Raw genomic sequence first — 22754 nt, 5'->3', positions numbered from 1 at the left:
TATACACATATCAATACTTAACAACACAGTGAGGGTGAATATTGCACTATTGAGTTTCTACATTAATTGTATATTAGACAAGGGACGTATAACTTGTCCAGATGGGATGAGAGATTGTGGCTTAGGTATTTTAGGGATATTTTACAATGCGAGAACCGGGGCTGGTAAACATAAGGGGGGAAATTTACTAAGATGTGTATTCTACTTCACATGTGATGTTGCTATGGGCAACCAATCAGAATCGACTTCTTATTTATTTAGCACCCTCTAGAAGATAGTAGACAGGATCTGATTGGTTGCCCATAGCAACATTATATGTGAAGTCTAATTCTCATCTAATTTCCCCCAAGGTGACTATCAAGTCAGGTTCATACCATAACCGATGTAATGATATATTGGCTGCGCCATTCTCACTGCAAGGTATATTGCACACGATTGACGGGACACACTACAACATGTGCTTGATAAGTCTGTACAATCTGCTGGATCAAATGACGGTACTTGTTTCCTAGCATGGCGCCGTCGGGGTTAATTGCATACCTTATCATGCCATGCTTCGGGCTCGGTGGCTCGCCACACTTTATAAAATCAACTCCACGCCGATGTAGATAGTGGGGTTATGAAAAGGTCGTAGGACGCGCACCGCCGCCACTCGCCACGCTTCGGGTTGGTGTTCATCGTGGGGTGGCGTTAACAATGAGGGACCATTTCAACCATGAGGGGGGGGTATGCAATTAAAATTGGGGTTTCGGGGGCTTTTAACATTGGGCCCAATGGTAAAATGGTCTCAGGGACCATTTTACATTGATTCCAATGTAAAAATCGCGTCGATCGCATCGCATGCGATTTGGTTGGCAATCGATGGATGCAATTTTTTTATTCCCGATGCTTGAGATAAAAATCGCTGGCGCCGTGCTAGGAAACAAGTACCCAAATGACATATCACATAGTGCGTACCCAGCTTAATACTAGAGCAGAACAACCCTGAAAGATCTGCAGTTCAGGTGCATCAGTAGACACACTGGGTGATTTACTTTCTATTCAATTCCGATCAAATCACACGGCGCCGTGTACACATTCGATTTAGACTAAATTAGTACAGATCTGTCCTATATAGTCTTGCCTACAACTCTATTTTTCTATTTGATTTTGATGCCGTGCATCGGGATCCAATCGGGATCAAATGCGTTTGATTTGGATTTTGTGTATATTAGCAAAATCAAATAGAAAAAATAGACAAAATCAAAACAGTGTGTACACTACATTAGGACATTTATCAAATCTTGGAGGTATATAAAGTGGAGAAAGATTAAAGTAGCAACCAATCGGCTTCTAACTGCAATTTTACTTACTTTACGAACTTATTAAAAAGGACAGTCAAAAGAATGACAGTGGCATCCCAATGGTCAGGAATGACCCATGGTCCTCCTGATTGCCGACCACCTCCGTCCCTCTCTGCAAACAGCTCTGCGTGTTAATCAGGCAAAGAGGTTTGCATTTCCGAGATGCAATCCCAGAACCCGTTCGACACATGTGCGGAACAAGTCCTGCACATGCGCAGTTTCCCACGTGATCCAATTAAAACATCTGAAGCAGGAAGTGAGGACTGACAAATATGCAGATCTGAATTGCACACTAAAATACAAATTGCTGCTATACAATAGTGCAGCGGTTCTCAAACTGTAGATCCTGACCCCAAAGTGGGTCATGACCTTCTCAGCATGGGGTCACGACTCCATGTTGCTGACCATCAGGCTGATGACTATTCTAATCTCAGCCAGTGATTCAAGGAGTCAGAAAGATCTGTTGAATTGTCTGTTACTTCAGACTCCTCCCATTTTGTGCCTCCACAATGCTGCCATGTAGGTGCTGTCTGCTGACTACACATGTGATGTGATGACCTTCTGCAGTCACTTGCTGGGGTCCTGTAATTATTTTTATTGTCTGATGGGGTCACAGAGCAAAATAGTTTGAGGACCCCTGCAATCGTGGATCGGCCAGGAATTCCCCGAGGAGATGTATCAAGCCTGTGTGGATGTGGAGAAGTTTCTCAAAGCACCCAATCCACTTCTGTCATATAGCTATCATGGTCAGGTGGAAGCTGCTTGGTTGTTTTGGACAACTTCTCCACTTTGTAATTCATCAAGGCTTGATACACCTCCCCACATCTTTAGTAGGGCAGGCTATTTATATAGTTATACTGCAAGGTCATGCTGAGATTTGTAGTAGCACAGCAGCTGGAAAGCCATTGGGCTGGCTACTAGTATATATTATGGGGAAACATGTTATGTAACTGAATCGCTACATGTGATATTACCTTTGCATCCGTACCCTTTTCACCCGCTCTGCTATCTTCTGTTTGTCCTGTTCTTCCTGTGCTCGCTGCTCTGCCGTCTCCCTTTGAATGCGCTCGTGTAACGCATCAAAATCTTTTGCTATGACTTCTAGTAACCAGTTTAGACCTTTTCTTATATGTGCGTTATTCTTTTTCCCATAGCCTAGGATTGCCGAACAAGGCTCCTGAAAGCAAAAATACTTTATTTTACTACACTTTTTATAGAAATAAGTTTATTCTTATTGTAATCTAAACATCTTTTGACAGCATAATTCCCAAGTGACTTGTAATATCATTACAAAAAAAAAAAGGAATAAAAAAAAGCAATATCTTAAAATCGCCCACCCAAATCAGACCTAGATCTGACCGTGTAGAGCCACAATATCTTTTTTCTATTTCTCCCATTCTAGTGTAATTATTTGATTATTATAGGAGGTGATAATGTTACAGATATGATCCAAATCATTGAAGCGCTTCTGTCTAATTAAGTAAACAAATTCAGAGTCAGCGCAGAAATTCATCAGATTTAGTAAAAGGGTTCTGTATATGACTTAATGCCGAAGAATGGGTTTAATAGAGTGGTTCCCAAACTCGGCCCTCACACATAGGTCATGTTTTCCAGGTCCCCCGGCAGGAGCACCGTGTATCACTATTTATTATCAGTTTCTTAAATAGCTCACACATATTCCGCAGAGCTTTACAGAGAATAGTGGAGCTTACAATCTATATTCCCTACCACATGTACACGCACACACAGACATTCTAGGGTTCATTTGTTGGGAGCCAATTAGCCTATATTTTTGGATTGTGGGAGGAAACCGGAGTACCCGGAGGAAACCCACACAAGCACAGGGAGAATATACGAACTCCGCACAGTTAGGGCGCGAATGGAACCCATGACCTCAGTGCTGTGAGGCAGTAATGCTAACCATTACACCATCCGGTCACATTTTTTAAATCCACAGGTGACCTGGAAACATGAACTGTGTGAGCACCTGAGGACGGAGTTTGAGAACCTGTGGTTTAGTGCATCACAAGTACACTTCCATGATAAAGAACACAACTTTAATAAGGGATGCTACAAATAGTAACCCATAGAGTACTCACAATTTGACATAAGCACTTGTTCTCGTTTACCAGTTTCTCTAGTGAGAGAAACTCTATGATATCAGCTTCTGCCATAGCCCCTTCCCGGTCCTGCTTATTGGCCAAACTGCAATATTAAATAAATACAAACAACAAACCCGGTTAGTGAAGTATCAGCACACAGTTCACAACACTGGATTCTCAGTGTTTTGAATACTAGCAAAGAAAAATATCAGGGGCTTTAACACGGAACATTGATTGGGGGTCCATGTACTCAGTGTACTGACATTAATACCGTAAACCATGAAAGCCTCATGTTGACCAATCGTGCTATCAATTATCCAGAAACATTACTGAAAACTGTATGGCCCCATACACACCAGAAAGATTAGCTCACGATTAGGGCTAATTTCGACCGTTGTAACGACGGTTGTGCATGCATTGTGGGTCAATCGTTCGTTTTTCACTCACAATCAGGATCGTTTGCGACGGGATGCGCGCTCCCGTCACGTCGTGTGTCGCATTGGAGATTTTGCCTCCTGCAGCAGAATCTCCAATCCGACCGCAGGTCGGGTGCTGATTGTATGCACATCTGAAGCACATTGTGTGTGCTCCCGTCGTACGGACCGTCGTTCCAATCCGGCTTGTTTATAAAGACACTCCCACCGCAGCCATTTTGCCTCGTGTACTCGCGATTTACTAACGATCCGCACATCCGACGGTCGTACGACCATCGTTACCGATGTCGGATCGTTAGCTAATCGTGTGCACCAGGGAACATGATCGTTCCCTAGTCGTTTACCGGCAGCGGGAGAGCGCACCAGGAAAGTGCACGCCAAATCGGTAGCCGATCGTTAGACGATCCTGGTCGTTCTGGTGTGTATGGGGCCTATGTTTTGTAGATACCATCTTTCATAATAAAATATCCAGGGTCAATAAAAGAGGCTGTTATTAACCACATACCATGCCTCAGCAATATACCCAGCGTACACTACAGAACAGGATTCATCTACAGACCCCAGGCAATCTGATTTTGTTGTATCTGTCAGGGCTATTTTTGTGCAGGCTCCAGCAGGAACTGAGGCCCTTCTCCTAGTTCACTCTTTCAGACAAAATATTTCTTAGATGGGCAAAACCATGTGCACTGCAGGTGAGGCAGGTGTAAAACCCCACCCAAATCTAATTATCTCTGCACAAGTATCACCTGCCTCACCTGCAGTGCACATGGTTTTGTCCATCTAAGAAATATTTTGTCTGAAAGAGTGAACTAGAATAAGGGCCTCAGTTCCTGCTGGAGCCTGCACAAAAATAGCCCTGGTATCTGTGATGTGTGGGCACTGCGCACATCATGTCTGATTACTTGCAAACCATGCGCACACATATAAAAAGGGCAGTCAGGAGCTAAATGAGGCCAGGATACTGGGGGTGTGGCCAAATCCATGACTCATGGCCAGGCCCCCTCTGGGGGAGAATTAGATTTGGGTGGGCTTTTACTTCAAAGAGAGATCTATAAAGCAGACAGTATTTTCCCTGCACAGAAACAAAACATCTCGCCCAAATCTAATTCTCTCTGCACATGTTACATCTGCCCCACCTGCACTGCACAGGGTTTTGTACATTTGAGAAGGTATTTGCCTTTGCGAGTGAACCAGAATAAGGGCCAGTGTGTATTGAAAAAAAGAACTGTCGTTCTAGAGGAAAAAAAAAAAAAAGGTTTTATCTGAAATCCACGGACAGTCTTATGTGATGGAATTACAATGTAGTCAGAGCACACAACAGCGACAGTCTGGACAACACAGCAGGATGAGGACTATTTGTTAGCACAAGATTTGAATATGAAAGGTGTGAAACTGCCATTACTGCTCATGGTGGCCTCTGACTGGTTACATATGAATGCACAGGTGACACACTGGCAGCTACTGTGTATGTGAAACCTGCATTTGTTTACAAACAGATAATTACATCTTGTACAGTATAATGACAAGTCAGATATGGTATTGGTTTGCCATAAACAAATCACGTCACTGGTGAGATTAAAGTAACACTGCAGGAAATACGAGACTCCTATAATTAGCAATCTCACATGCACAGGTTACAGATATCCTTCACAGGACCTCCGTGTAATCTATGTTACTGTATCAGCTCTGTTCACTTCTGCCGTTTACATTTATGCTGCATAAGCAGAAAATGGGGAAACTGTTTACTAATGGGACATACACACGGGGCAATTTTAGGGCATATTCTGAGTGATCTCACTAGATATAGTGACCCGGTGATTAAGATCCAGCATGCTGGATAAATCTAGGCTGATGGCTTATGGCTGCTCTAGTGCACGCAGGGTGTACGGTCATTAGGTTCCTTCTAGGCCGCAACGTCTCCAAAGGGGGTGGGTCTGGCCCGCTATCATCATCATTGGGGGCGGACCAGGCCCCGCCGAAGTAAAAACGTCACCAAAGTGGGCGGGCCCGACAACGTCATCATTAGGGGCGGGCCTGGGCCCGCCAAAGTAACTGCAGGGGAAGTGCCGGGCATCTATAGGGGCGCTGGGCTTCCCCGTGCACACCGCTGGGGACAGGCAGCAGACGGTCCTAGCAGGGCGCTGCTGGAGGGGCAGGGCACATGTTGCCCTTTTAAAATCGGGCAGGCTAAAATAGCCTAGCGTGAACACTACTTATGTTGACATAGTTAAGGTCGACATGGCTAAGGTCAACGCAAGCATTAGGTCAACAATGGGAAAGTCAACAGTCAAAAGGACAACATTCATTTTTTTTTTTTTAGCCGATAGGTAGTATTTCCTGCCATACCGTCCACTGGGGCGATCCATGCAAGGGGATGCGGTACATTAACGGTGTCCATGTTGACTATGTCAACATTCGGGACAAAAAAACAAACAGTGACTCGTGTCGATCTTTTGACTGTCGACCTTGCCTATGTCGACATAATGCTTGTGTTGACCTTCCAACCCTGTGGACCTTAACCATGTTGACTCATTTCATGTGTCAACCCAAGCCATGCCAAGCTTATTACCCATAGCCACATGCAGGGCTGGGGGCGGAGCAGTAGCAGCTATATGGGCCGATACTCCCAGTAGACTTTCATTCACAGCCAGAGTATGGAGTTTGGCAGCGCTGCAATGACTCGCAGTGTTTAATGCTTGAGACTGACCTAAAGGGATGATTCCAATAAGACAGAGCGGAAATACTCCCAAATACTTCCCATGATTCATATCACAATAGCAATGTAATGGAGATTTCAGAAGTTTTTTTTGTAATCCTTACAATGGTACCTAACCCTTGGTATCTGCCAACAATTCTTATTTACCAAGTACTTGTCCTATATTGCCTTGTGCTGTAAGCAGCCTCTGCTGCTTACAAATGATATGCAGCATGCCTATATTCTGTGTGCAACCGCAGCTGTATCTGCATTCAAAATGCTACGTTGCAGTGTTTTCCAGTAAAACACTTTCCTGTAGCATTCCATATACAAATACAGCGACATCCAAAATATAAGCATGACACATATTTTAATCAAAAGAAGCTGCTTGTGCATTTTGACCAAAAAAAAAAAAATACAAGTAAGGCACAACGTTAGCTACTGCTGCCCCACCAACGGGCGAGGGCCACCAAATATACTCAACGGAGCGAAATGGAGAGACAAACAGATGGCGCTAAATGTAGTTTCTTCCCTCAATCCGCACGGGAGTCAGTGATACAGCATAGTGGACCTCATTTAAAAGGTTCAACAAAAATACCCCAATGTCTAGTAACTCTAATCAAACAGCACTACATATTTTTGGTGTATGGAGGTGTAGCAGTAAGCACCAGATGTGTACCCTTACTCACACTATGGGGGTGATGCTGACTGATACACAAAGCTGCGAAATTCAGCGGCAGGCCGGGCGAGGAGCAGGGTCGCATGTGATCCATCACAACAAATTGTGATGGATCGTATGCGTCCCTGCTGCCCGTGAAGGTCCCGGGTGGCTCGCAGGGTATTACTGCTGCGAGACGTGGCAGGGCAGCTTTAGATGCTGCACCAAAGATCCATCTGATCTGAAGCGGTGTGAAAAATTAGCCCAGGATCAGATCAGATTCCTGGGAGAGTTCAAGGGAAATCTGAAGAGATTGGTAGCTTCAGATATGTCTGCGTAGTGGATGGGGGGCTTTACACCAGCACTTCTTCTCCCACCTGCATTGTGACATCCCCTCCTCCCACTACCTGTCGAAACCCTCCCAAAGCCAAATTTCCCGACACCTGATGTGTCCGGATTATAGGGCCTGATTCTAGTTGATGCGCTCCCATGCAAATTTGCGGTGTTTTTGTTCTGCGCACATGTATGAGCAGTGTGGGAGAGGCCACGGCGAATAGAGTGTTTGTTGGGCGCACGCACACAACCGTGCGGGCGGGGGCGGGGTATGCGCCCATGGGAACACCCAGCATTTCATGGACGTTCCCATTAAAACGCTGGGCGTTCTCATGGTAATGGCCTGATGACGCGGGTGGGCAGCTGACATCACCGGATACCAGCTGGCCGCCCTGTCCTCTTGCAGGACACACGCACAGCTCAGATACCTGAGAGTGTCTTAGTTTTGCATGTGCGCTCCACATCATTCCATGGTTGCCGACCATCGAATGATGTGGTCCTCGCACCCAAGGCTGTGAATGGATGTTTATGCAAAAAATCCATTCGCAGCCATGTGGGCAAATTTGCCGTGCAAAGGGGGGCGGGCGGCAATGCGAGCGGCGGGCTTAAAATCACTCACAGCGCTGCAAACTTCGCAACGCTGCTTGTCAACCAGAATAAGGTCCTAAAAGAGGTGCTGGAACATCAGGAGCAGGAAAATCAATGGCATACAGGTACATGTAACTGCTGTGCATGTAGCCCACTACTACACGGCAGCTTCATTTTTTGCTGGGCCAATCAATATAGTGACATCATTGAGGCCTGCACCTACCATAATCATTCTGTAGTGCTGAGCAAGGCAATATGTATGAGACGTCCTAACCAACTATATATACTGTATGTCTAGCGTTCGTTTGTGTGTCTCCGAAACACTGCCATCTGCTGGCAGCTGGTGAAACTACATCACTTTCTCTCTCACACATGCACAAACACAGAGGCAATCACAAGGTAGCAGACTAGCTTTTGAAGCATTTGTTTCGAGAAGGATTACTAGTTTAGCTTTATTTATGCCGAGGGCATAAAGTGGTCATGCAGAGGTGGGGGAACTCATTTCTCTATGCCACCTAATTACAGCCCCTCCCCCCATTATGCAGAGACAGGGCCAGTGGTAGTGTATTTGGCATCCCTGTACAAAATATAATGCTTTTCTGTGAGAATCACTGTGCAGGGCCAATGTGGAGGTTAGAATGTTCCACCTCACCATTACAGGTGGTGGAACTCAGTTCTACCCCGTTCCCCCTCACTTTAACCCCTGTTTAAGCCTGAACAACAGCTTTTTGATTATGACAAAAAAAAAAAAAAAGTTTTAATTAGGGTGTCTGGGAGACACACCGCAAGCACCTGTTGTACACATTCCATTGTTACTGTAACTTTCCACCCTGGGGATAACTGGCATCTCTGCAAGCACAGGACAAATGATTCCAATGTCTGATACTACATAATATTACTCCATAAACTAACCCAACCAGTCTCATATCTGCTCCCTCAAAATAAATGTTTAACCCATTCAATTAAATTATTATTCCTGCTAATAAAAAGATCCGTTAAACATTTCCGTTGAGCAAGTTGGGGATCTAAACAGATACCGAAAGCAATGACCGCTAGTATGGTAATAAAGCGAGACTACAATGTTTCTAATTTTATAACCAGTGTGCAGTATGCAAAGAATGGATTACTGTGCCCCTCCCTGATTGGCTGGTACAAAAGCTTGCCACGCCTACGAACACAAAGCACCAGCTTCTAACAGGCAAAACCAGATTCCTTGCCGTTCATATAAATGCAAAATACTAGGTCACTCTCACTCCTACTGCTCCCTGTGCTGGTTCTATTGACTGCTAATGAATCTGAATGGACACTGGGCTGAAAGCAGGGCGAGAACACTGGATTGTAAAATAATAATTAAGACTACAACACAGAGACTATCAGGGTAAGTGAATTAGATTTCAATATAATCTGAAACTTGTGGACGATCAGAAAACTAAAGGCTGCCAACGGTGATATTACACAGAGTGGACTATACAAATGATACCTTAGCAAAGTTTTATATCTGTCGTGTTAGAATGAGGAGAGGCTTAAACAGATACTAGAAGGTTTACACCATACTGTATGTAACAGCTGTAGTATTGGGACCTCTTACTATGAATCATGTCCTAAAATAAACACTGACAACCTTTTAATATATGGAGAGATCTCTGGTTAATAAATTATGGGCCAAATACTGTACACCCATTGCCTTTAAATGAGCATAGATTCTTAGCCCTCTCCTTATCATGTACTTTCCTATGTGTGCAAATGTTGACCAACGAAAGCTGTGTACATATTAATTAACCCCGTATGCCTACGAAGGAAAAGACCTCCATTGTTAAAGCATACTATTTAACAGAGTAACCAATCGCCCTCCAGCATGCGTATGGTTAACCCGTATATCCAGTATCTGTAAAAGCGTGTAATTCCCCGCTAATGCGCATACATGTATATTAACCCTTTACGATTCAAGTCCCCCATACATACACACTAGATGATTTTATTTTTATTTTTTAAAGACTGCGCTCCTTGCGGCCCTTCTGAGAGGGAGCTTTTAAAAAATAATTTAGTGTATATGATCAATATGGTTAAGGATGTGGGCTCCAGCACATTGTTAAGAGCCACCTGTTGTCTGTGCTGCATGTTCAATGTTGCCTATATCATCAATAGGGTACAGCATGCGGTCTGTGGGGTCCAGATGACGTCACAGACTGTACCGGTTACCGATTTAGTTCAGCGTACGCACAATATTGGTTATCCTGGCTTACCCCTGATATCATTAATGATATCGGCAGTAGAACCAGTTGTGTAGTAGTGTTCACTCTAGGCTGTTTTAGCAGGGTGCCGCACCTTGCCTGATTTTTAAAGGGCAAAATGCACCCTCCCTGTTTTGTCCCCGCCGCCACTGCTCGGAGGAAGCCCAGCACCTACATACCAGCCATACATACATACCAGCCAGGCATACCCCCAACAGAGATGTCAGCATTAGTGATTTTGGCAGGCCTGCCACATTGAAAATGCCCCCTTTCCCCCAGAACCCTGCCCTCCTGTGATCCAAGAGGGATCACAAGTTTACTGCATGTCTGGCCCACCTTTGGGTCTCCAGCTGTTGTGAAACTACAAGTCCCAGCATACCCTGCCACAGATTTGCCATTAAGGAATGCTAAAGCTGTGGCAGGGCATGCTGAGATGTGTAGTTTCACAAGAGCTGGAGAGCCACAGGTTGGCCAGGCCTGGTATAGTGTGTGCTGGGCTGTACTGCTGATTCCCCTCTAGTGTGCATACTTGTGTATGTTAACCCCCTTAGAGCTGTAAAAAAACACAATGTATGTCAGTAAATCAACATGTATTGCATGCAAAACCTATACTATTGATCGTGTAAGTAATTCATATGGTTTGGGTAAATTATCCCAGCAGCTGAAATCCTGGTGGGCAGGATGCCGGCATCCACAACCCCAATAAGTATTTACATTGTAATTCTAATGTGGCATACACACAGGGCGGCTTCAGTCCCGTGCTAAGCGATGTAGGTTAGCACAGATGGCTGAGCACACATTGCTGGCACACATGCGATGCACCAGCGGTGTGCGCTGAGTGATCTGGGCAGACCAGGGTTCTCTAGTGATCCAACTAGATTTATATTGCGTGCAGTATAAATATAGTCAGGTGATGTGTGGCCTCCTCACTCAGGGTATACACACGGATCGATCCTTCTTCAATTTCTAAGTGATCTAGTTTGATCGCTAAAATATCCCAGGAATGTGCCCCATAACACTAACCCACCCTTCCCACATCCTAAACCTAACCATCCCCTCCCATAGGCTAACCATAACTGCTTCACAACTCCCTAGCTAACCCTCAGCACTTATTGTAGAGATTCTGACCACATCCAACTCGTATATACTGCTACTGAAATCTCTAATGGTGTGTACACATGGTCAGATATGCTATGCTATGCGAGTCCCGATACGATCAGATCGCATCAGGACTCGCATCGCACGACATGCATGGAGTGGCACAATTTAGACTATATAGTGCAGATCTGCACTATATAGTCTTGCCTGCCCTCTCTATCTGGCTGCCGATTTTCGCTCACACAGGAGCGCGCATCGGGCTCGCAAGCCCTAAAAGCATGCAATATGGCTTCCGATGTTCACAATATCGGCAACATCAGAAGCCATATCTGCCCGTGTGTACACACTATAAGTGTTATTCTTCACTAATACGCAAACCTGGCATTTTGAGTTAAAATGACAAAGAAATTGTACTCCTAAACTCAAAAACCATGTACAGTACTCCAGGGCATATATGTGTGTGCATTAAATATATAACAAATGTCAGTATGTAAGAGGTGTCTAACCATATGATGCCACACAGGGACAGTCTGCATTTAACACTTCTCATTGGCAAATAGCTTAGATTGGTGCGAGTAAGGTCAAACATATGCCTGATTGGGTGCTATGTGTATTTTGATAGGCAATAACCAGAACACAACATTTTGACGGGCCGTGTGATGCACTGTGCGTGTTTTCAGTGCACATTGTGAGATGTTTTGGTACGATGCGCGGGACCGCGGGGTGTGACATGGATCCTCAGATCTTGTGTACTGCAGCTAAGATCTGAAGATACTACTAACGACCAGTATGCTGGGAGCTGCAGATCTTACCATAGATATTATGTGAATATACACACAAAAGATATATCGTGTGTCTGGGAAGCCGCCGGGGAAATCATTAGACGGCTCACATCAGATGCTGGTCAGCTTTAAACATTGCTGAGTCTAGTGTTCATTCTAGCACCCACCATAATTTGAAAACCCATGCAGTGTTTTACCCAGATTGGGTAAAATCTGGTATGCTTGGTAATATGTGACCACCATTAGTAGAACCGTAGACCCTCGAGTGATCTCTCTGATGTTTGTGCTTCGGGTGAGGTGGCTTGCTGCACTCGTCACAAGTTACTATTCCCAATCATGGTCCACGTTAATGCAAAGGTTAGGGGAAAAAAAAATCATGCGTCAACAATTTGTGTCATCCGCTGCCATGTTGACTATTTGAACATGTTGACATAACACATGTCAACCTTCTGTCTACCTAGACATTGTAGATCTATCATCTAGATTTCAGAGAGAAGAGGAGGACTAGACAAGCGATAAGAGTTACCGGCAATATCATTATGATGCTTATTGATAACAGAAAGTCCAGCAGCAGCACCTCAGCCTGCCCTAGAGGATGACACAGATGTCTGGAATTTCTAGTTTCTTACACTGCCAGGCAGGGGCTGGCTGGCAACTTTCAGCCTGGGGGGCAACACAAGCAAGTGGCCCACCACCATCACCATCGTTTCACCACCCTACCCTCTCCCCTCTATGTAGTATGCAACAATTATTAAACAATCATTCCCCTACACACACACACACCTCCGAAACAGGGACAGCGCGCGCCGGAGGCGCGCTGCAAAATTTTACACTGTAATGCCCATTACACATAATGCCACACACCGTAATGCCCATTCCACATAAAGCCAACACCGTAATGCCCATTAAACATAATGCCACACACCGTAATGCCAATTAAACAATGCCCATTACACATAATGCCAACACCGCTATGCCCATTACACATATTGCCGCACACCATAATGCCAATTAAACATAATGCCACACACCGTAATGCCAATTAAACAATGCCCAATACACATGATGCCAACAATAATACATCTTACACATAATGCCCAGAGTAATGCAGGCTACACATAATGCCCATAGTACCAGTTGCTTAAACATAATGCCTAGACTACAGGAATGCAGATTACACATAATGCTTCTTACATATAATGCTGCTTACACATTATGGCCCATACACATAATGCCCATTGTAGTGCACCATACATAAAATAAACAAAGTAGTGCAGCTTACACATAACGGAAACAGTAATGCTGCTCACATATAATGCCCAGGCTAGTTCTGCTTACACGTAATGGCCAGAATAGCGCTGCATACACATTTATGCCAACAATAGCATCATGGCCAGAGTAGAGCAGCTTTCCCATAATGCCCAGAGCAGCGCTGCTTATGTACACTGAGAGTGCCACCAGTGTACATTGTTAAACCAACCCTCACACACACATATATATATATATATATATATATATATATATATATATATATATATATATATATATATATGTATGTATCATTTGAAGAGTGCTGCTTTACATGTGTAATATATATATATATATATATATATATATATATATATATATATATATATATATATTATAGCTGTGTGAATGTCAGGCAGTGAAAGTCTATTGTAGTGGCACGCACCTTTATTATAGTCAGACTGTTTCTCCCAGCGTGGCCTCTCTGCCTGTGTCCTGGCTTCCGCAGTGTGTCCCGCACCATGAGGGAGCCTGTGTGCGTACCGTGGCGTCTGACAGCATCTCACAGCAGTGGGGGACAGCGCGAGTTAAGCGGCAGGCTGCAGACGGCCAAGAGTGCTGCAGCCAGTGCCGAAATTGAATTAAATGCCCCCACTCCAATGTCCAGCACCCTTGTATGCGCTGCTGCTGGCGCCGCCGTTGCCTGTCATATATTTTGACAGGTGCGGACTGTGGCAGCCGGCAGCCCGCAGCTATTGTACAGGCGCTTTGCGCGCCGGCCCTGCGCGCTGTCATACTCTGACAGACACTAGAGGTACAGCAGTACCTCTAGTGTCTGTCTCCTCCAAGGCGGCGGCCATTTTTGGAGGGGCCGTCGCCATGGAGGCCTGTGTGCCGCAGCAGGACCCGACAACGTCTGCGGCAGCAGGGCAATGTGAGTACACACAGCCGGCCCAGCCACTACGTACATACCGGCCCGGGGGGCATGGGCATCCTGCCCCCCGGCCCAGCCCGCCCCTGCTGCCAGGATCAGATATACAATGAATTAGAACAATCATCTAAAACTGGGTGTCATGCCAATTTTAATTTATGTACACAACACAAAACCATGCTGCACTGCAGGTGGGGCAGATGTAACAGAGTTAGATTTGGGTGAGAAATGTTGTTTCTGTGCAGGGTAAATACTGTCTGCTTTATTCTTACACTGCAATTTAGATTACCAAAGCAGAAAGCCATATCCAGAAGATTTTGCAGTGCGCAACACATCAGTCTAGTGCTGAAGCACCCGTATCACTTCCCTGGTGGACACCAGGGACAAGTGCGGTCAGTAGTACTGACCATTCTGACACCTGCAGGCATTTATTCTGACAGCTGTAGTGTATTGGCAAAGACACCTGGAGCTACTGAAGTAGATAGCTGCAGGTGTCAGATTGGGCAGTACAAGTGACCCTACATTGGGTGTGATAGGAGCTCCTGGCAGCCAGGATTCCGACAGTCAGCAGCCGGACATCGGAATCCCGGCTGCCGGTACTCAGACAGGGGGCCGAGCGCAAAGAAGTCCCTTGCGGGCTCAATGCGCTCACTTGCAAATGTCAGGAGGGCCACAATAAAATATTACCCAACACATTTTATCGTACCCCCTCAAAAGCCATGGACTGCAGCTTTCCAGCATACAATTACTTAACTTTCCTATACTAGCCATTTATTATAACTGGTCTTTCCTTTTTTTTTTTCCCCAGAACTCAGAAGGAATTTCTCCTTAAGTCTAATGCTGCTTCATCAAAATGAAGGATCGTCTGCAAGAGCTACTGCAGAGGGCAAGAGACCTGGAAGAGGCCAATGTGACCAGATCGCCCTCAGAGGAACCTGAGGAGTTCCAGCACGAAGCGGTCATCTTTGAGCGAGAGCCTATGTTCGAGAGCTACTTACACAACATAAAAAAACTTCAAAACAACATTAAGGATCTTTCAGACAATGTGACCAAGTTTGAGCAGCAGCAACAGATGCTGGTGTCTGCTATGAGAAGATTCAGCGTCCTGAAGAAAGAGAGCAATGTGTCAAAGGACATTAAGTTCCAGGCGGAGAACATCAAAAAACGCCTGGACGCCTTCTCACAGAACGTTAAAAAAGCAGAAACAGAAACCGGACAGTCCTCCAGCCTTACCAGGATACTGAAGAACCACCATGCGAACCTATTCCGAAACTTCCAAAGCACAATGCTTCGATATAACGAGGCAATTATGACCAAGCAGGACAAATGCAAAACCTTCATCATTCGGCAACTAGAGGTGGCCGGAGAAGAGGTAGACGAAGAGAAAGTCAACGCAATGATGGAACAGGGCAAGTGGGAGGTCTTCAACGAGAACCTGCTCACGGAATCGCACATCACCAAAGCGCAACTGTGCGAGATTGAGCAGAGACACAAAGAGCTGATTACTTTGGAGCAGCAGGTGAAGGACCTTTCTGACCTCTTTATGCAGATTTTTATTTTGGTTGAGGAACAAGGGGAAAGTCTGAACAATATTGAAATGGGGGTAAAGAATACAGAGGACTACGTCCTAAAGACAAATGAGAAGTTTAAACTGGCTGTTAAATACAAAAAGAAAAACCCGTGCAGGATGTTGTGTTGCTGTTGTCCTTGCTGCTAAATGAACGGTCTGCTGTGGTTAATGCTGATTATGTTATTTAATTTTGTACTAAAAGAGAAATACAAAATGTGTGTGTAAAAGTGACAGCACTCTTTCTTAAAGTTATTCCTGCGGAGCAAAAGCTGGATGCCATAGATCTGACAGATACTTAACGGTTAATTACCACTGTTCTAATGAAGTGTATTCATCATATAAGTACCACATTTGATCAGTCACCTATACCCAGTGGAGGCGGGCTTTTGTTTTTATATAAGGATGTCCACGAAATTTACTTCCACAGATCTCAAATTGTGGTGTAGACCGGGCTACGTATTGTACTCATTGATCAAATTCAGCTCTTTTTCATAAGAATGTTAGGATTTTTGGTGTTTTGTGGGTGTGTATTGGGGCGGGGGCAGGATTGTCAGGAGCAGAGCCTCAATTATTATTATTTTATTTTTTTAGTACCGATGCGGTTAAAGAGTGGAGGCAGTATTGACGCTGCCCCGTGTTGGGGCCCTCAAGTGTATAGATGCTGCCCCGCATCACGTCCCTTAATGTATTTAAGCTGCCCAGTGCCCCCTCCCTGACTGTATTTTTGCTGCCCCATGTCACCTGCCTTACTGTATTTTTGCTGCAACCTGTGTCAGTACTCAGTGATACAGAGGTTCCCGGCACCATACTGCAGCCTGTGCATGCACTCAGTGATACAGAGGTTCCCGGCACCATACTGCAGCCTGTGCATACACTCAGTGATACAGAGGTCCCAGCACCATACTGCAGCCTGTGCATACACTCAGTGATAGAGGTTCCCGGCACCATACTGCAGCCTGTGCATACACTCAGTGATACAGAGGTTCCCGGCACCATACTGCAGCCTGTGCATACACTCAGTGATACAGAGGTCCCAGCACCATACTGCAGCCTGTGCATACACTCAGTGATACAGAGGTCCCAGCACCATACTGCAGCCTGTGCATACACTCTGTGATAGAGGTTCCCAGCACCATACTGCAGCCTGTGCATACACTCAGTGATACAGAGGTTCGCAGCACCATACTGCAGCCTGTGCATACACTCAGTGATACAGAGGTTCCCAGCACCATACTGCAGCCTGTGCATACACTCAGTGATACAGAGGTCCCAGCACCATACTGCAGCCTGTGCATACACTCAGTGATACAGAGGTTCCCAGCACTATACTGCAGCCTGTGCATACACTCAGTGATACAGAGGTTCGCAGCACCATACTGCAGCCTGTGCATACACTCAGTGATACAGAGGTTCCCAGCACCATACTGCAGCCTGTGCATACACTCAGTGATACAGAGGTCCCAGCACCATACTGCAGCCTGTGCATACACTCCGTGATAGAGGTTCCCAGCACCATACTGCAGCCTGTGCATACACTCAGTGATACAGAGGTCCCAGCACCATACTGCAGCCTGTGCATACACTCGGTTAAACAGAGGTCCCAGCACCATACTGCAGCCTGTGCATACACTCAGTGATACAGAGATCACGGCACCATACTGCAGCCTGTGCATACACTCAGTGATACAGAGATCACGGCACCATACTGCAGCCTGTGCATACACTCAGTGATACAGAGATCCCGGCACCATACTGCAGCCTGTGCATACACTCCGTGATACAGAGATCCCGGCACCATACTGCAGCCTGTGGATACACTCCGTGATACAGAGGTTCCCGGTACCATACTGCAGCCTGTGGATACACTCAGTGATACAGAGGTTCCCGGCACCATACTGCAGCCTGTGCATACTCTCAGTGATACAGAGGTTCCCGGCACCATACTGCAGCCTGTGCATACACTCAGTGATACAGAGGTTCCCGGCACCATACTGCAGCCTGCGCATACACTCCGTGATAGAGGTTCCCAGCACCATACTGCAGCCTGTGCATACACTCAGTGATACAGAGGTCCCAGCACCATACTGCAGCCTGTGCATACACTCGGTGATACAGAGGTCCCAGCACCATACTGCAGCCTGTGCATACACTCTGTGATAGAGGTTCCCAGCACCATACTGCAGCCTGTGCATACACTCAGTGATACAGAGGTTCGCAGCACCATACTGCAGCCTGTGCATACACTCAGTGATACAGAGGTTCCCGGCACCATACTGCAGCCTGTGCATACACTCAGTGATACAGAGGTTCCCGGCACCATACTGCAGCCTGTGCATACACTCAGTGATACAGAGGTTCCCGGCACCATACTGCAGCCTGTGCATACACTCAGTGATACAGAGGTTCCCAGCACCATACTGCAGCCTGTGCATACACTCAGTGATACAGAGGTTCCCGGCACCATACTGCAGCCTGTGCATACACTCCGTGATACAGAGGTCCCGGCAACATACTGCAGCCTGTGCATACACTCAGTGATACAGAGGTTCCCGGCACCATACTGCAGCCTGTGCATACACTCAGTGATACAGAGGTTCCCGACACCATACTGCAGCCTGTGCATACACTCAGTGACACAGAGGTTCCCAGCACCATACTGCAGCCTGTGCATACACTCAGTGGCACAGAGGTCCCAGCTAATGAATAAGGCGATACTTACTTAGAAGTGGACATATGCTTTAATGAACAAAGTATAATAACTGATTTTCCCAACATTTTACTTGGAATGTGATTATTTGACTGTTAGAAGAACACGCAAGACGTGCAGAATATAATAATCTGTTACAACACAATATGCACAGGAAATATGAAGAAACTGAAATTATAATCATCTTTACTTACACTAATAATGGTTTTCCTGCAATCCTTGGATGCCTTAGAACTTCTGCCACTGTCTCCTTTGTTTCCTCCATCCTCTCCACATCGCTGGAATCAATAACAAACACCACGCCATAAGACTCGGCATAATAGTTTTTCCAAATGCCACGGATTTGCTTGCCACCACCGAGATCAAATATGGTGATGTCAAATCTCCCCTGTTTAATATTTGCTTTGGAGAACCCGACTGTTGGGGCAACATCTTCTGGAGACTCTGTTACAAAAAGATTAAAAAAAAGTCAAGAAAACATAAACAAGGATTCAAAAACACAATCTCTTACATATTTGTCATCTCTTATTTGTCCGGTACGCTTTCGGACACGGTTGGACCGATTAAGACTAAACCAACGCGAGGTGGCTTCATTGGGTACAGATTAGGTTCACGCCCACCAAGACCACCAATCATGACCCCACCTGGGTCCTGGGGGCCAAAAAGGGGTCCGACCTCTAGTGGTTCATCGAAGCAAGTTATGGTAAAGTTCCATAACATTGAGGGGTAGAGGTTTAAAAGAAAAAAATGTGATCAGATCCAGAAGCCAGCGACAGAGAGGTGTATGCTGGGCACACCACGGGCATGTGTAGTATGTTAAGGGACTTCCGATGGATGGATATTACGGATATAAATATTACTTATGAAAGCTGCTACTCCCATGTATGAGGAATGCGCTGTTCAAAAGTTATTCCGTAGCAAAGCCAAGTACAGTATGGAGTTGTAATTGGCCACTGGAGACCTTATTCCATTGGAGAGTATAAGCGGTTATTTTATTTAACCCTGACTGGAGTAGATATAGGCAGATGTATTAAGCCTGGTGAAGAGATATACTGGAGATAAAGAGGAAGGAGATAACGCACCAGGCAATCAGCTTCCAACTGTCATATTTCAAACACAGCTGATTGGCTGGTGCGTTAACTCTTCCAAGTTGCCTCCACTTTATCTCCAGTTTATCTATTCTCCAGGCTTAATACATCTGCCCCATTGTTACTTATACTCCTGGACAAAACTAAAAGCATAATGCCATATGTAATAAATAATTTCTTAATTGTATCTGAAACCTTTAACATTAGATGAACTCCCTCTGTAAGCACTTCCGCAGAGCAATATGAAAACACGGACTAATCCAGCACTGAAATCAGCTCTGACTCAGTGAGGGGTGTGGAATCCTGTGCAGGATAATAACATGGCGGACACTTAGGTCCCTCCCACACAGCTACATCACCAGTGTGTAGGCACTGTGGTATAGAGAGAACCTGAGGTTCTATGTGGCACAATGTGAACAGGCGGCACTACAGAGGGTAACTTTGCTGCCCTGGGACCCCAACAAACCTTTATCCAGCCTTGTTGGAACCTAATATACCCAGTTATAGGTGGGGAAAAGGATAAAAGTAGGAAGTTGTCTGCAGGGTACATAACTATGGAAGGTGCACAAAAGCCTACGAGTCACGTTCCCTTATACAGAAGATATACTAAATACGTAGGTAAAAGTGGTCTGGGCTCCCTACACAACAGGCATCTTTAGCTAATATCGGACACCCAAAGATTGTGGCTATAAGCCTAATAATGAGACCTTACAGCATCAGCAACAACATATACGATTATCATTTACCTCAATGCACAGTAATTCATTATAGTTGGCTGCTTTCTACAATAGCACTTGCATGTTAGGCTGGGTACACATCAGATGGGAAGACCGATATGATAGTTACATCGTCTGTAGGTACACACAGGAGAATGCTGCCGGCTGCTGGGTCATCACATTTAAATGTGCAGAACAATGGGATGTGACAACCCCTATGCTGGCAGGAGAATGCAATCATGATTGGACGACCTATTATCTGATGTGTACCCGGCCTTAAGCTGGCCATACATCAGGACGACCTGCTCAGATGCAGGTCGCGGAGCAGTCGAACGAGCGATCGTATGTACCTAAAAAGCACATTTGATCTGCTTACGACCGTGTCATCAGAGTGCCGACCTCACGGCCTGCGGGAGCTCGCATTGTGCGATTGTGTCCATACAATCTGTCACACGACCTGTCGAGATGTGAGATGTGCGTTCGGGTCCAATGTTGTTCGGGTGTATGGGGGCCTTAAGTCGGATGACCCAATACCAACCTCTTCCTGTTCTCCAACCCCAATTCCTCCTGCTACTGAACTCTCATGTTTCACCTTTTCTCTGCTAAACCTACCCCATCTCTCACATACCAACTGCCCTCATCCTCTCACTCTTCTAATTCCTCATTATGGCTACTGGTAACATCTGCACCAACCCCAGGCCTATCCAATCCCTGCAGTCACAACCACGGGCTACAGTTACTATCCTACTCCCCATGGGAGAAAGAATACCTTAAGTGTTCACACGTAGACAACTATCGGCAAAAACAAAAATGGCCTTTATTTAATACTGAATGCTTGAAAAGAGAAAACAAGCCAAATCCATACACAATGTGAATATTTTGAGAGAAACCATAGTAAGCAAATAAATGGTGTATAAGTACTTTGCTTGGTTCCATGATCTGTCAGCCAGGCAGTGGGCCATCCGCTACTGCTTGAAATCACCAGGGCTTAAAAAGCAACTACAGTATTTGTCCATACCCGACCAGCCCCAGGATCTGAAAAGATGCCAGCCCACAGGCCCTGATTGCATTACCAGCAAGCACATAATGAACGTAACAATAGGCAACCAATGGGAAACCGGTAGCAAATAAATAATCACAAAGCTATAGGCATTATGTTTATAAAGAGTGGCGTAAGTGCGTCCTAGTTGCCAGAGGCAAGATAAATATTGGTGCCCTCCAAATAGCTCAATCAGTAAGGTGTCCATCTCCAGTACGACAGGTCATGGGTTCTAATACAAATGATGTTAGGAGGGGGCTTTCAATCAACTGATTAAAACTCTCAGGGGAGGAGAGATGCCCCCTTTGGAGCAGGAGCCCTGCAGCAGATGACTCTATTGCCTCCCAGAGTTACGCCTCTGTGTATAAGGTAAATGCTGAATAACTGTAATGTTGTAATGTGACTTAAGTAACTTGGACAATGCTTCGCCCTAATCTGTGTACGGCTACCAGCAGAGTGGAACACCACAGCAGTCATAATAATGCAATAGAGCCAATGTTTGTTTGTTGTGGCGGAACCTAACCACATCAATGAATTTAACAACCATTGTCTCTGTTCAACAGGAGCAGAGGTATTTACTTACCAGAACGTTACACAAAACCATGCAAACATCTCAATCAATCACAACCTCTAAATCTGGGTACACACTAGATCAGTGGTTTCCAAACTGTGGCCGTGGCACCCCTGCAGGGCTGCCTTGGGTAGCTGTAATAGGGAAAAACAGCACTAGAGGCTGCCAATCATAACATAAGTAATCAAACAGAAGCAAATCCTGTCCCTCACCACTTAATAAAACCTAAGTATGACATCTAAAAACAAGGATACCTATTGAAAACTCAATAAAAATCTTATTTGCAAAAAAACAAACAAACAAACAAAAAAAAAAAAAACCACAATGATACCAAATTTACTATTTTTCTAAAAGAAGAAACTTTTGGCCTTTTGATTTCTCTCCCCTTCGGCTGCATAAGTGGGGATGTGTTCGCGTACATTCCCTCGCATGGTACCAAGGGGATTCGGGGGCAGCCGGGGAGCAGGCATTAGGCCGGGCGGCGTCTATGGGCTCCCTAGGCAGCCAGCGACCACTGCTTAGGGAGCCTTGCTGAATTAGGCCCATATTACATCTGCCCCACCTGCAGTGCAACATGGTGTTGTCCATTTGCTAACAAAATGTGCCCTGTAATCAGGTCT

General features: G+C 45.5%; 2 protein-coding genes across 6 annotated transcripts in view; one reads left to right on the top strand and one right to left on the bottom strand.

Annotated features, from left to right (window-relative positions):
- ARL13B (ARF like GTPase 13B) overlaps positions 1-22754 on the bottom strand; it is a 44783-nt gene that overhangs the window by 11492 nt on the left and 10537 nt on the right. For all 5 annotated transcript variants that reach the window (XM_083171943.1, XM_083171942.1, XM_083171940.1 and 2 more), the window contains 3 exons: positions 18915-19164; positions 3443-3548; positions 2318-2520 (listed from right to left, as the gene is read on the bottom strand). In XM_083171943.1, coding sequence (XP_083028069.1) covers positions 2318-2520; positions 3443-3548; positions 18915-19164 — 559 coding nt within the window. The remainder of the gene's footprint in view (positions 1-2317; positions 2521-3442; positions 3549-18914; positions 19165-22754) is intronic.
- STX19 (syntaxin 19) lies at positions 9378-16702 on the top strand. The gene is made up of 2 exons (XM_083170968.1): positions 9378-9531; positions 15252-16702. The coding sequence occupies exon 2, from the start codon at positions 15297-15299 to the stop codon at positions 16158-16160; it is 864 nt and encodes a 287-aa protein (XP_083027094.1). The 5' UTR covers positions 9378-9531; positions 15252-15296; the 3' UTR covers positions 16161-16702.

This window comes from Crinia signifera, chromosome 2 (genome assembly GCF_055691185.1).
Source record: "Crinia signifera chromosome 2, ASM5569118v1, whole genome shotgun sequence".
NCBI lineage: Eukaryota > Metazoa > Chordata > Amphibia > Anura > Myobatrachidae > Crinia > Crinia signifera.
This window is presented reverse-complemented; position numbering and strand designations above follow the sequence as displayed.

Bases quoted from the DNA above. Each gene is read 5' to 3' on its own strand.
- STX19 (XM_083170968.1), top strand. From the start codon at position 15,297: ATGAAGGATCGTCTGCAAGAGCTACTGCAGAGGGCAAGAGACCTGGAA.